Source organism: Falco naumanni, chromosome 2, assembly GCF_017639655.2.
Source record: "Falco naumanni isolate bFalNau1 chromosome 2, bFalNau1.pat, whole genome shotgun sequence".
NCBI classification, from domain to species: domain Eukaryota; kingdom Metazoa; phylum Chordata; class Aves; order Falconiformes; family Falconidae; genus Falco; species Falco naumanni.
The window spans coordinates 105,508,563-105,525,127 of NC_054055.1; the positions used below are offsets into that span (position 1 = coordinate 105,508,563).

At 36.1% G+C, this 16,565-nt stretch overlaps 1 protein-coding gene across 1 annotated transcript in view; it reads right to left on the reverse strand.

Annotated features, from left to right (window-relative positions):
- NCAM2 (neural cell adhesion molecule 2) overlaps positions 1 to 16,565 on the reverse strand; it is a 289,954-nt gene that overhangs the window by 18,030 nt on the left and 255,359 nt on the right. The window contains exon 15 of the mRNA XM_040582866.1: positions 11,135 to 11,315. Coding sequence (XP_040438800.1) covers positions 11,135 to 11,315 — 181 coding nt within the window. The remainder of the gene's footprint in view (positions 1 to 11,134; positions 11,316 to 16,565) is intronic.

A 16,565-nucleotide genomic window follows, 5' to 3' on the forward strand; every position in this document is an offset into this window, starting at 1 on the left:
AATAGGGAAAATAGTTTTCCCATTCTTTAATAAAGGTCGAAATTGAGCTCCCTAGAGCTTCTAGTTCAACATATGACATGAAATGGAATGTGGCACCATTACAGTCACAAGAAGTGAGTTTTGTGGGTAGAGATCCATATTATGTGCTGAGGCATGGCTGCAGAGAGGCATAGAAAAAGTATACAAAATGAAATACTATGAACTAAAACAATTCATAGATTATAAATTAGGGAAGAAATGTTGGTTAAAACCCACTAGAAAGTACAAAACATCTATATTAAGCATACAGTTTTAAGTACATCATGGAAGGAGCTAGTATAAGCACAGCTCTGAAAAGGATTAATGCAGAATAAAAACGCTCTCATGAAGGACCAGTTGATGGTCCACCTGGAAAGCTGTGTGACTCACAACGGTAAAGGTCTCTGCACAGACTTGTAAACACAGTTGAGAAAATAGAATCAAATAACACTGATCAAATTCAATGTTACATTCTCCAAGTTCTGTCAGACAGAAGAGCCACGCATCATCTGTTGCTTTGTCACAAAACTTACAAGGTTTCCAAAAAGACAGATGAAGAATTTTGCATGCACAGAGTGAAGTAATTATGCTATTTAGGATATTAACTAGGAATGGAAACTTTAGAAGAAATATAGAAAAGTACATTTTTTTATACAGGTCTGTGTTTATTTTCCTGTAAAAATAAAATTAAGAGGGAAAGGAAGAAAACATATTGCTTGCCTTATCAACAGCATCAAGACATGCACCAGAAACTTATGACTATAATGAAAGAGAAACCAGCAGCATTCAGCTGCAGGGACTGGCCTCCATTTTCACGTCTAGTAGCTTCAGAGCATCTATCTGTGTGGATAAGAATTGTTACAGAAAATCAAGAGTGTGAAAAATAAGTAAATTTGAGAAAAAAAGTGAAAAAGTTGATAGAACACAAAAAATAAAGTATCAAAAGGAAAAAAGGTGACAGTAGGAAAGAAAAAAGATAAAAAATAATTACATTGTGCCAAAGACAATGACCTGAAAGACACTAATAGAAACATGAAATTATGATTAAAGTGTGGATGAAATGGCAACCATTGAAGCACTCTGAGCAAATGTGGATAACAAAGTACTCAAATCACAGAAAAGGTGTACCTTAATAGCAGCAACATGTGGTTCTCCACAGAGGTCAAAGTGGTAAACTCTTTGGTCTAACTATAAAAACATTTATTTAAGCACTTAACCTGAGGCATGCAACCAATTCTTGTTTCCTCACAAGATTCAATACTATTCAGCCAATGCCCAACCTAAATACAATCTTTCATGTGTCACTCATGTTAGAGGTACTTGGAACTAAGGAAACTACAATGCAACATCTATCAGAAATAGTGACTATTTGGAGCAACAACAAGCACCACAGGCTGAAAGCAGAAACTGTATAAAGGTCAAGAATTACATAAAAAGAAGGTTCTGATCGTGCGTGGGGATAAAGAAGAGAGAAACTTGTTTAGGTGCTTCTTCTTGCTAATAAGTTTATCTTGTTCCTGAATTATTGTAGGAGTCCAAATGGACCACTGCCAAAACTGGCATCAATAATATAGACATAAGTCCACTTGAAATATGAATAACCAATGCAATTAGCACAAGCAGCTAGTCAATAGGTATTGACTTTAACCTAGGGTGGGAACAAAACAAAGTTGGTTTTCAAAACATGCAACTTACAGTCAAGCCCTCACCAGTATTTCTGGATGCAATCCAGTGCAATGTGCAATATGTGAAGCTTGCATATGTATTTTCTTTTATTTATATTGAAAGTTTTGGCAGAAAATACAGTCAAGTTTATGCAATATTTTATATGTTTAAACATCTTAATCTCCTTGACTGTATATATTTTTTTTTCAGCTACAGTGACACAGTAATTACGTGGATAGCGATTAATACCAGTGTTAACTTACTGTTTCAAAAGAGACTTGAAAAGAAATGGAAATGTAGAAACCTTTATATACTATGGACAATAACCTTCGTTACATCTTAATTTACTTACTTTAAAAAGTGAATTTTAAGAAATTGTAATGGAAGTAGATAAAAACTGTTCAGCTCTCACTTTCTAATTAAAACTGATATATCAGTTTCTTGTTATAATTATTAAAGCTTTAAAATAATTTATTTAAGGTTAAAATCAGTGTAGAGGATGATTTGTGACATCTTAGCACAATACACTGGGGTATGTCTCTGATTCTAGAGAGCTCACAGTCTGAAGAGAAAGGCAAGTAGTGGATAAATTGTTATCTCTTTCCACAAATATATGACCAAGACATGCAGAATTAAAGTGGTACCCAAAATGAAAGGGGTTTTAGGTTTTTGGATTTGTACCTTTTAGGGTTTTTTTGCATCACACCTCAAATTTAGTGTAAATCATGGAGCTGTTATTTTGCAAATATGTTCTTGTGGCAAACTTGCCTTCGGTATGTGGATGTATAATGTTTAACCAAGGCACTATCTTATAATACAGATTTCCATGCTCTTGCACAAATATACATCTGAGTGTAGACAATTATCAAGCAGAAAAGACAGCAATATAAATAAACTAAGAGCTGTTATAGACTTTACCCCATCCTCACACATGTACCTACTGTGGTGTTTTTAATGATACAAATTTTATAAGAAATTATGACTGTTAAAAATTCATAACTGGTTCTTTTTATTAAGAAACAGTTTGGTTCTTATATTCATAGCAAAAAGATTCTTGACACATTAAACTTCCACAGTTATTTTAATAACACAGCTTTTCAATATTTTTAGAGAATACATCTAACAATTTAATCTTTTAATTGGCAATTATGTTTTTTTTTTAATTATAAAGCAACATAGTGTCAGCAATTACTTATAATAAATATTCTAGGCAAATAAGAGAGCTACACTTGAAAAGTGTGGCCTAGCACTTCAACATTCAACATTTATGATTTTTTTCTTTTTTATTTATAGCATTCAACAAGCTAAGCAGACTTAAAATCACAAGGTAAAAATAAATAAATAAATAAATTCCTTTTAAAGCAAAAGTTCTGTGAATACAGAGTGGCTCTTTGAATATTATTAGTTTTTTTTCTAGCATTCTACTGCTTTTCTAGTATACAGTGATAGTGAATTCCCATGACAGCTGTACTGTAAGTGTTATTTTATAAAAAATAATGTTGGGGGGTTTTTTTGGCCTCTGACTATCTCTGATGCAACTGATAGTGTAAGCCTTTCTGATTCATATAAAATAAGTTCTATCAATTTTAGTAAGCCATTTCTATCCCTTTTCATGCAAAACTCGTGAGTATTTGCAGGGAATGGAGCAAACACAACTCCTTTTAGCCTACAAGAACAAATGCTCTATCACCACAATGTTCATCTCCAGGATCTGATGAGCAATGGTTCTTACTCAGCAAATTCTAATACTGGCTTGCAAAGCAAAAGCAAATAGATCTTGTGGGGGCTGTCATCTTTCTGAAGTTTTGGATATTAATTTATCTGATTGGTGTGATTCCTACCAACACCTATTCTCAAAGCACGAGATCTCAAAGACACACTTAATCTATTCACTCAAGCCCCTTCAGAACTTCAGAAAATAATTTATTTTTTTCTTCCAGTATAGCAGTACATGATGAAGACTTTGATTTACACTTTTATCTCAGAATTATGATCTGAACAAAAGTTGGATGAAAGCCTTCATTTTCAAGGTGTGGTTTTGGAATAGCCTTTTGGAATATCCTTCAGCCCATGAGAAAATGATGCAGGTAACTTCAAGAGGATAATGCTGCCGCTCTTCTTTGCCTTGGGAATATGATGAGAACTACTAGGAGACTAACACCCTAAAGGCTTTCCTTTTTGACTACTGTATTCTGTTCTTCCTTTTAGATTTAGCTAAAAACCTAACTAGTTAAAGCTGTAGAGATAGGGTAAAGAATCTTTTAATGTATGAAGCAGTACACAGACCCATCATGGTCTTAGAACTTCTGATCCTCGGAATGGAAATTTTACCTTTGGAAATATCTTCACATTCCTTCTGTGCTTTTCTTTTTATTTGTTGGTTTAAATTTGTTGTTGCTAAACAAGTCGGTACAAAGATCGAAGGTCAGAAAGTTACCACTACTTTTTCCCGTTATTCCAATTGTTAAAAGTGTGCAAAATTTCTAATACAATATTTTCCTTGCTGAGCTACGAAGAATTTTATTTCTATCCTCAGATACCTATTTTAAAAACTTTACAGGAATGTACTATATTTGAAGCCTCTGGCAAATTCATTGAAATTGCTAACCACATTCAAAAGTTATCAAAAGACACAAACTCATGGATGTTTGTGCATATATACAGACACATATATGTGGACAAGGTGGTGTGGTCACAAGCCCTAAGTTGAAAATCAGGCCAAAATGCTATTCCTGAAGAATCACTACATAATATAGTTCTACAGTTGTTTTCTGGAGTTTTAAACAGGAAATTTAAAAGCCACAAGTGATGACTTAGTCTTACCTCAAGTAGCTACTGGCAGCCTTTCTAGCTTTATCTATGGAAAGAGACTACCAAAAAAATTACTTCTGAGCCCCACAATTCTCCTAATTTAACTTTTAAGGATGCAACATAACATTTCCTAGAACTAAGAATAAGTACCAGGAGCCAGCTGCTGACATTACCTCATAGCTAACTCTGCCTCTGAATGTGGTCCTGTTTTGAAATAGCACATTGTACCTGGAAAGGGCTTCTCCTCAACTGATCTACATATGCTCACTAATGGTTAATGCTGGTTATCAGCAGTTCTGCAAAATGCTCAAGAGGGAATATGTACAGTCTTCTTTGTTCATTATCCACAAAATTGTTGTCTAAAGTTAAAAAAAAGACACTCAGTTTGTATCTGCAAAGGCACATGGGTTACTGATTGTGTACCGAGACAAAAAATACCAAGAATATAACTGAAACTCGGCCTGGCCTGAAGAATGCTGTTGTTCCTACTGAAGTGGAAGTGAGGAAGGAAAAAAGTTTTATGGGAAGAAGAGCTATAAATAGAAACCTAGAAAATAAACATAACAGAGAGATCATTGTCTTTGGAAATCTAAGGATCTGGAGATGTGACGAAATTCTTGCCAAGGATTGGGTCAGAAAACTGGATACACATAGGTCCCTAGGTTCTGATGGCATGTGCCCACAAGTGCTGAGGGAGCTGCCATTGCAAGGCTATTCTCAATAGTCTTTGAATGTTCATGGAGATTGGTAGAGATCCCTGAGGATGGAGGGAAGGGGACCTTAGAAGGGGCAGGAAGGATGGCTTGGGGATCTACAGGCCAATCAGCCTCACCTCAGTCCCTGGGAAGGTGACGGAGCAACTGATCCAGGACACTGTTTCTAGGCACATGAAGAACCACTACATCAAAAGTAGTCAGCACTGGTTCACGAAGGCAAAGTCATGCCTGACCAAGGTAACCTGGTAACCTCCTATGATGAACTGACTGGCTTGGTAGATGAAAGGAGAATAGTGCATATTTATGTTGAATTCAGTAAGGCTTTCGACACTGTCTTCCATAAGGTCCTCATAGAGAAGCTACTGATATACGGGCTGGATAAGCAGACTGTGAGGTGGAATTGAGAACTGGCTGAATGGCTGGGTCCAGAGGGTGCTGATCAATGCCGTGAAGTCTAGTGGGAGGACAGCGATTAGCAGTGTACCCCAGGGGTCAACATGGGGTCCAGTCTTGTTCAACATCATGAATGATTTGGATGATGAGGCAAAGCATACACTCAGCAACTTTGCTGATGACACAGATCTCAGAGGAGTGGCTGATACATCAGATGGTTGTGCTGCCATCCAGACAGACCTCAAAAGGCTGGAGAAATGGGCTGATACTTCAAAGGACACAAGAACTGTTCAGAATGGAAGTTGATTCATAGGTCTGGTAAGTAAAAAAATACCACGTGTTTTTGTGGTGGGGTACAGAACAAGAATGAAGGCGGCTGCTTTTTGGCTTCTCTTAGCTGATGCATTGTCAGGGTCAAGTCAACCTTTCTGGAGAAAAGGGAGGTCGTGCTCCAGGTCCTAGCTTCAGAGCTAGGGAGACTGTGCCCCGGAGAGTCTCTGGCAGCTTCATGTGTCAGGGTGAAGGGATATGAGAGACAAGGAGAACACCTGCAGCAAGTGTCTGTTGTTTAGCAGCAAAACGTGACAAGAACAAAAACTTACACCAGCTACACAGATGAGATCAGAATTTATTTCTACCCCAAAAAAGTCAATTAATTGCTTAACTGAGAGCAAAATGAAAGAAAAAGACTTGCCCTGAAAGAAAATTTTGAGCACCATGGACACTTATTTCTATTTTTCTGTACTTAGTCATTTTCAGTTTCTGGATGAAAAAAGTTCATTATCCCAGCTTCTATTCTAACAAAACCCTGTGTGTGTAGTTCAAAAGTCCTATTTTGTCTATTTAATACATCATAAAATGTACATACACAAATTCAAATACACTTATACACACAGACACCTGAAGCATAGATAAGAGTTCTTTTTATTTTTCATTCACTCTGACACCACTGGAGATCCTAATACTGCATTTTTGTAAAAACTACTGATAAAAATCATGCTTGGCGTCAAGAGCATTATCTTTACTACTAGTGAAGATGAGAGAAAATACCACATATTAGATCGTCCCTCTGCCTATTACTCTATGATTTTAAGTACTGATGACACACATGCATTGAAAAAAAAGCAAATGAGATGCATCAAGGATTAAAATTATTTCAAGGATGTTAATAAAAAAAATATTCTGACAGTTCATGCAGTCTTGGAAGTTAAAAACACCAAACCAACCAACATCACAAAGTGAGAGAAATAGGTCTAAGGGCTTCTTATTATCCCCAAATGCTTTTCTCATTTTCCCACTGTTGCTCTAAGTTATGAATTTATAATGAAGAAAAAACCCCTTATGATAAAACACAACTTCCAACCATTTTTAATATATCTACTTGCCTTCCAGAGAAACAGCACTGACTGGATAAAAGCCTTTGGAAGACAGCACCTGCATAAATCTTCTGCTGCTAATTTCTGAAGAGATATCTAACACCTGCAGCCAACATCCTCTTTTAACACTTTCCATTTCATCTTCTTTTAAGATTAATTTAATATAAAAGTGTAGATGTGTTTGCAGGTTGCACTAATAATGGTTAGGAATGACAGCTGATTTGGACACTTTTGTACCAGCTGAACAGTACAAAGACAGGTTCTCTATCTCTGGTCTTCTGAGAAAGAGTAAATAGACCCATACAAATGGGCGGTGGTGTCAGCTCTGATGGAACTCAGCTGTTCCAAGTGACACCTAGTCAGAGGGTTTGCTATGTCTGCAGACGCTAGTCTGCACTGTCCTAACGTTGATAAAGAGCTAAGAGCTAATAGCTAAGGCACACAGCTCCTTTGAGAATCCCCTTTCTCTTACTGGACTGGAAGCAGCTTAACACTATGGAGAAGCAGAACAAAATGTTCTAAAATATCACAAAGCAGTACTTAACATCTGATAAAGATTTCAGTCAGAGGCAAGTACACCAATAGTAGAGTTGCATCTGTCTGCAAGTACTCGCAACTAACATCCCTAGTGAGATTTTGGAATACATAAAATACTACATCACTCGTACTTCAAAGCATGATTTTGAAATAGATGCTCATATGCCTAACAAAAAGGTGAAATACAAAGATGAAAGCACTGACTGAAAAAAATAACTCAAAAAAGAAGGAAGTAAAATTAAATATACAATAATGTACAGTAATGTATACATCAATATATTTAAACATATATTTACTTAATGCGAAGTCTTTTAAGTGTATTCAAAACAAAGTTGTTAAGAAGTTGGTTTGCTGAGTATTTCTCAAACTCAGTACAAGGTTCCTTTGGTAAACCCTTCAGAAAACCAGGCAAACTTTACTAAAAGGATTACAAATTCTGAGGAACTAATCTTAAATTTGAGTGATTCAGTGAATGAAGACTGTGTTGTAGGCCTAGGAGCAGAAATTACAAAATCAACTACTACATCTGTAGTTGGAGGCTGCTGAGGCCAACCATATGAAAATTTAAAGGAATTTCTGTCTTATTTATACATCTCACTGACGCCAGACAGCAATTCACTGTCTCAAGCTCCTTCCTAGACCTAAGACTCTTAACGGAATATTATCATATCGTGTTATGATAGAACCTGACTGCCAGCCAGGAGCTGGTACTTGCACACTTCCCTAGCAAACAGAAGTTGTGGATTCAGTGCCCACAGGAGATGTGTATTCGCATAAGTAGAGTTTTGGCTTCCAGTCCCTGCCCTCAGGGATTGCTACTTCTGCCTTATATCCAATGGCTTTCGAAAGCACAACCAAGCACCTTCTGCAGCAATCAGAACCAAAGTTTTATTTCTTGTAATCACTCCCATTTCCCTCGTAAGCACTTATCAAAGGACACCAAACGTATCCTTGCCTCCATCTCTCTCCAGGTCTCTGATTTATTGCATTAGATGGCACACATTTTCACCAGAATAGTGTGTTAGGTATAATTACCCATTCTGATACTTAGGGGATCCCAAAATTCTCTTGGATAAATAGTATCCATGAGATTGCATACATAGGATCTACAGATACTTTGGTTTTTAATTACATTTAGAGCAAGACAGAAATGCAGTTCAGCTGAAATGCCATAGATCTGGGCACACACAGATGAAGACCTTCATGAGTCCTAGCAACTTTTCTAATATTTATATGAATAATTGGGAAGCAAATTTCAGTCATTAGAGGCTGTTAAGTAAGCACAGGATAGGTGATGAAGATTTAGTTCAAAAGTCTACCTAATTTCATTCTTGTTGCCTACATCCTTTGGACCTAGCAGTGGATGCCGAGCTGCCAACACCTAAGCCTCAAAGCAGACAAACAGTGCATCATCCGAGTTGACCAACTGATAGAAGAATTACTCTGCTCAAAGTTAAGCATTTTATACACGTTATCTATCAAGTTTTGAAAGAGTAGGTTCATACTTTTGCAACAAAGTGTTATATATATTATATTGCAATAATATTATGCTATTTCAAAACAAGATAAACATACTGACTCATGGATATGAACATAATGCTGCACTGATTCTAAGTGCCTTTTGACATACTTTCAAAAATTGCCTACAGAATATTCTTATGATGGGAATTTCAGTCTTTTCAGGCTTTGCAAAAACAGTTGGCAAGGAAACTAATTAGTTCCACAATCATAATTGCAATAACGATTCATATAAAGAAGGCCTGGTGTTAAATAGTGTAACAGACTTCTTACTACTACTTAGAGGTTATGGGGGAGCACTGAATGGAAAAAGCCCCTAAATACCTATAAAACTGTGTTCAAACAGAAACAATCTATCTATCTTTGGAAACTAGATTAATTAAGCTGCTTTTTACGTAAATGTCTAGAGGTCGCCTACATCACCATTTACAGAGGCATATCATGTTTCTCTCAGTTACAGCATCTGTGGCAGTAATACGGAACACTTTAATTATAACAGGTTGAAGTTAAGAGTGCATTGCAAAACAAGTAAGATTTGTGTTTCAAATACAGAAAATTGAAAAATGGCTTATCCCTTCCATTTGCCTAAGCAAGGTTTTATCTGTTTTTCTACTTGACAAATATTTTTGTTTACTTGGGACAAGCTTTCTTACATTTCTTTTACCCTTTTCTTTTTTGATCATGTAGTGAAATTTTCTTCCTGAATGATGGTAATCACAGGGCACTATCTGCTAAAAACAAGTAGACAGGACCTACTGAGGCTCTGAATTTCAATCAAGGTGCAAATCAACCCTTGCTACTGCAATTCAAGTGCATAAGCCAAATATTTGTATTAGAACTGGATCTGAACCTATTAATGAATTAACAAATTAATTAACAGATGCAAGTAACAATGATTCCAATATCAACAAATTACTATGGGATATTAAAAAAATAATTTTGCACAGATCTTGAGATAATTTCCCTGAAAATATATTTGAGGAAAACTTTTAATAGACAGAAAAAAATTAGTTATTTCAAATTTTTCCAATGACACAATAGTCTATGACTCATTCAGACTCTTTGCCACTTTACTGAGATTGACGGTAGTCAGATGCTGAGGTAGAAACACAGGTATTTATATGGTTTACATTTTAATATATTGGATATTACATTTGTTTGGTGAGATTTTGATTTGATTCTAATACTCTAATAGTTTAAGATAGAGCATACAGAAAATACTGTTAGAGGATTTTGCACCTGTTTTTACAATGGTAATGATGACACATCTAACTTGGAATTAATTATTAAAGATATCAAATCATAATTTACATTAAAAATTTGAAATCTCTTCCTCATAACATTCACTTCAAAAAAATAAAAATTACCTGTAATATATCAGAAATTACCATTATATTTTAAGTTTATTGCAAATGAAATAATTTTGCATTGATGAACCAAAATACAACTTTACATTGGGAAGCATTAAAATTTGATAGGTTAGTTATTGAGACACACTCACTCTTAACTACTATGCAGTTTTCCTGTTAAAAAAAAAATCCCAAACCTTCCTACTTACACACTTAAAAATATGAACAACATTTCTATAGATTTCAAAGCTTGTAAACAGGCCTAACAGAAGGCTGCATGCTGACCGTGTGAGGGTGAATCAGTAAGACAGTATCTCGACAGGACTATTTGAAGTCTTGACCTTATCGGACGCTAAAATACCTTTATTACCTGCGTGTCTCAACGCACATGTAGAGATCGGACTGAAATCAAGAATTCTGGCCACTAAATTGCTTAAAACAGACAAACAGGCAGTGCAAGGCAACTTAAAAATGTATAGCAGGTGTATCTTAAATACTGTATTTCTTGTTAACTGTCATCACCTGAGTTGAAGATTCAATCTTTGTTCTGCACTTACAAATGAGTTTATTACTAAAAGTGGGAAATGAGGTCCCATTTAAGGGTTTTGAATCAAGTTTTTGGATAGAGTATGGGATCCTGGGCTTTGTCAGTTCAAGACTACTTCAGTTACTGCATGTTCTGCTACACACATTAGTGTACTACGAGTAACAATATAATTCTTAGAAAGAAAACACTCTAAAATTAACTTACCTGTAATAATGTTGGGCTTTGGTGGCATGCTGAATTCATACAATGTTGGTTCAGAATAACCCAGTCTGTTGGCAGCTGTAATTTGTACTTCATAACCCATGGTCCATTGAAGGTGCTCTAAGATGATGTGGTCTCTACTGCCCTGCACTTTTTTCTCTAGCCACTGGTCTTCCTTATCTTTCTGTAAAGATGCAAATATTGGTTTAAATTCTAAAAAATCTTGTATTATTTGTCTAAACTATGTGTCTATATGATGCACAAAATTTATGAAATTTCATTTACAGAGGTTCTGAATATTCAAATAACCTAATTATGGAGTTCTGAGTACTCTAGGCTTTTTATAATTTTGACCACCCCTAATCAGTTTCCACAATGTGGATTTAGGTGTTTTTTAGGCAATCCCTTTTAACCTTTTGGCTTCAATTTATGCTTTGCTCAAATTCTGTTGTTTGCCTTGGGGAACAGCAGGATAATTATTTACAAATGCTGCTAAGAATAAATTCTGTAAAAGGTTTCCTTTATATAGATGTTACAATTATATTTTGATCAATGTTCTTTAAAATAAACTTGCCATTAAACCCAAACTTGAATTGTTCATGAATGCAAGCTGTGCTTATATCATACATTAATTAGAGAAAGAAAAATATACACTAACTGCAGAAATATGTGGTACTATAGTTAGTTAGCAAACCAGGTTGAGTGCAATGACATAAACACCATTGAGAAAGTATGCAGTCCTACCTCTACGCTGGTGACAGCATAGATGTAAATCATTAAGACAGTGTTCCAGAGAAAAAAACCAAGAGTTCTAATAATTCAGATATTTATCTAAGACACTGCTGCAAAGGCAACAAATGATGACTTCAGTTGCAACCTTAATTCTGTCATTTCATAGATCTGGAACACTTGCCTTTGTAATTTCTCCTTCTAGTGCATAATATATTTAATTATTCTTGATACAAATGAGAATTACAAAACTAATAGGTTAAAAGGATAAAACAATATATACTGTCAAACACAAAACCCATCTTGTTTAATAGAGTATCACTAACAGTAAGAATCCACGCAGTCCTATTCTTACTAAACACTGATGTACAATAAAGTGGCAAGAACTACGGCTGAGAGCCAAATCCTACCCATCCAACCCATACAAAAACTCAGACGCAGTCAGTGGCCGTAACAATTCTAGGAAAAAAATCCTTCCATTACAGGGAAGTATAACTTTTTGCTGTAGACTATTAGGCTTCTCAGCAGCTTATATTTAGGCTCTTTGTTGAAGCATCTTGCTCTTGACTGATACAAGTGCCAAAGAAAATAGCATCTAAATTAGACAGTCAGGGCCCAATCATGCTCCTTATGTGTGTTTGGGAGTTGGATTTTTTTTTTTTTTACTCCAGTGTTCAGAAAATAGAGTGACAGACTAAAGTCCCTTATGTGCACTGCTGCAGTGAATTATTTGCTATCAGTGCTGAGTGTGATGTTTTTTCCATACTATCTTCACCTTTTCTTAACCTCTTCCTTGCTTCTTCTGTACTGACATTGGTACTGACAGATGATAGTCCTGGGAATGATTAAAATACAGCAACAAAACATTTCAGAAACATTTGCAGCAAGGTGAAAATGCCTACCTGGTGTAGCAGTAGACCAATGAAAAACATCAGAATGGTAGCCACAATAGAAATAATGAAAAAACCTAGATACACTGGAGTAAAAATAGTTTACTCATCATACAGTGAAACTGGTATTTTCTGTCCAGGATATCTTCCCATATCCACATGGATAGTCTCTCTTGCAATCATCTGGCATGCCACTGAGCGAATCCCCCTACATTTATATTTCACTGACTGAACCCACTTGTCACTATATCAAACTACTTTTACAAAGTATATTTTTGTATAGGGCTTCTAAAATAAAATGGATTAATGCTGATTGCAATATGCATATGCTTCTTAGTAATATTAGGAATAATAATGTTACACAGCAACATATTTTAATGGCTGCTTAAATTGGTGAGGTTTGAGAGTAGTTAGAAAAAATAATAATACACCTGGATTCCAAAGAATATCAGCATAATAGAAATCAGAAGATCCACACATGGTCTTGGTGTGTGCACATACAACCACATGAATACACTGGGGAATTCCAAAGGTGTTCAGAATCACAAGAGAAAAAAAAAATACACTGAATTGGAAAATAAAGATTGAGGCTAATATGGTTCCTGCAGGTGGAAGAGACAGCACTGCAAACAGATATATAAGTATATTTTGAAAAAACCCTTGTGCTGGTTTCAGCTGGGATACAGTGATTTTTCTTCTTCTTAGCAGCTGGTGTACAGCTGTGCTTTGGATTTGGTGTGAGAACAAGGTTGATAGGACACTGATGGTTTTAGTTGTTGTTGGGTGATGTTTATACTCAGTCAAGGACATTTCAGTTTCTTGGGCCCTGCAAGCGAGAAGGCTGGAGAGGCATGGGAATTTGGGAGGGGACACAGCCAGGACAGGTGACCCAAACTAGCCAAAGAGGTATTCCATACCATATGACATCATGCTGAGTATATAAACTGGCGGAAGAAGAAGGAAGGGGGGACATTCCGCATTATGGCATTTGTCTTCCCAAGTGACCGTTACACTTGACGGAGCCCGGCTTTCCTGGGGATGGCTGGACACCTGCCTGCCCATGGGAAATGGTGAATGAATTCCTTGTTTGGCTTTGCTTGCATGTGCAGCTTTTGTTTTACCGATTAAATTGTTCTTATCTCAACCCCTGAGTTTTACATTCCTTTCTGATTCTCCTCCCCACCCCTCTGGGTGAGGGGGAGTCAGCAAGTGGCTGCATGGTGCTTGGTTGCCAGCCAGGGTTAAACCATGACAATCCTATAGAATTATATGTGATGAATACAAAGAGCTTAAGATTTGGAAGGAAAACTATAATGGTTTCTGTATGAGGCTGCTCTTCTGCAGACATAAGAATAAGTGAAAAGTTTCAACTGAAGCCACCTGGGTGGATTGAGATAAATGAAATGAAGTCTAAGCTCTGAGCTCAAAGACAACAAAATGTTTTACGAAGAGTGACAAACACAAGTTAGGAGTAAGAAGAATAAAGAATGTATCTGGAAAGCAAGTTGTCTGCTAAAGACAAACAGATGAAGTCTTCCAGAATAGTCTGCTTTTGGCATCTTAAAGAAAAAAAGAAAATAACTGCAACGTCCTTCATTATAGCTCTTATTTCACACCCTTTTTCAAATACTTTTTACAAAGTAGAGCTCAGTAATGAGTCCAGATTTATTTTACTATTAGTGCAGAAATGGAGAGGGATGAGAACAAAAACCAAGAATCTTGTCAGTCAAATCTTCCTACAAATCTCCCTGTTAGTGCGAAGACCCTTTAATTGGTAGCTGAGCAGAAAGTAGAACTGGAAAAGAACACTCCAAACTTTATTAGGCTGTTCTGCTATTAATACTGCTTAAAAGGTACAGAAAGCTCTACATATGCACAGTGTTCTACAACACATGAAAGGAGCTTCTAAATCACAAACTACAGTCAAATTTCATGGGTGAGTTAATATAGATGTCTTCAACAATCATTTACTATTAGCAGTTGTATCATTAACATCCACCAACAAACACACATTTTCAGAAATTGTAATTAGATCTGCAACCTTAGAGATTTAACTGTTCCTTTATTTGCATTTCATTTTGTTTCATATAATGCAGAAATACTCCTTTACAGAAGGTCACTGATGCTGTGAGACTGGCAATTTCTGGGACTGTTAACTGCCCACTTCCATCACTCTTAAGCCTTAGGTTCACACTGTCTGCTTCCCAGTATAAGTCCTTGCTTGAAACAAACCTGTGACAATACCAGAGACTAATGACACTACAAAAAAACACCACCCAAACCCAAACCAAATCCCAAACCAAAAACCTCACCGCTCAAAAAACGCAACAACAAAAAAAATCTTAACTTGTGTGCACATTGGCTTTAAATGCAAGCATCAGCCAATTTTATCTCAGAAGTGTCCAAGAGCTAGATTTATAAGACAGCTGTGAGCAACCTAAGCACCTAAATACCCTGACAAAAAAAAAAAAAGAGTAAACAAAGAAGTGTGAAATTCTAGTCTACCAGGACTTGGCTGCTTCTCAAAACTGAGGGCACCTCTAACAACAGTGGAAGTAAAGCCAATCCACTGTTTAGGCACCTATTCACTAGTCTAGAAAATAACATCTCTCTAATGTTCATTTTACATCCTACCCAAGATCACATTCTTTGGGAACTCATAAAAAGTGAGGAAAAGTGATTAACCCCTTTCAACCCTTCCCCTTATTCTCCATCTTCCCTAAATTGTTGTGCTGAAAGTTCAGTTCAGACAGACTTGTTATTATGGTGATCCCTATGATAAAAAGCGGGCAGAGATGCCACACTATCTTGAAAGCTGGCAGGAAAAAATATCAAGAAATCCTCACAGAAGACAATCTGATATTTTAAAGCAGTGACTTCACAAGTATTCATTACATAAGGATGCTTTGTAGGTCTGGTTAATATAAGACAAATACTGAACAAAGCACAAAATGGTGAATAATGTACATAGTGTTAAAATGCAGAGAAAGTCCAAGGAACTGGCAGGTGAAGTGGAACTTGGAGATGCAAAAACATTTAAATGTTTTATGGTAGGTATCTCGGAGTGGGAGTAAATGAGAAACTATTTTTTTTAAATGATTCATATTTGCAGAGGTTTGTTCTAGAACCTATCATAAAGGAGCAAAAATGAACACAGTCCTCCATTGACACAGTCACACAAGAGTGAAGCACATAGCATATCAATCAAAAACTCATCACTGCCAAAATTCAGAGCATTAATACTAACACTGTCACAGGTCAACATGGTGAACAACTTTTAGGCCTGCAAAAACTAACTGCTCCTCTAACAGTTCCTCCAAACATACGTATGAACATAAAAGGTAAGTTAAATACTGTTATTGTTTTTCAAACTAGGATTTTAGTAATTTTTTCTTGCTTCTACCTAAAAGTTCATAACCGTAAAGATGGATATTTTTATTATTTAATTCTAATTCCAAATTTTTATTGAAAATTGGCCTGCCAGGGAAAAATTAAATCAATCTTCTCCCCCTTTTTTATTCTAGCTTACTATTGGCATTCTATGTCCTGAAAGTATAGAAACAGTATTCCCTTTTCTAGTCACTTAAGAAGCTTATTTCAACACTTGCTTTTTAACCCTTATGAAGTAATTCAGGATATGGTACTAAAATAATATCTGAAGGCTGGGAACAAATCTTTTCAAGATAAAAGAGTGATAGATATTTGCAGGGAACAGTAGGCAACATTATGTACCAGCACAAATTCACAATTGCAATACATGCAGCTGCGTAATATCCATCACAGTCAAAATGCACTTGAGTGGTCAGCACAAACTT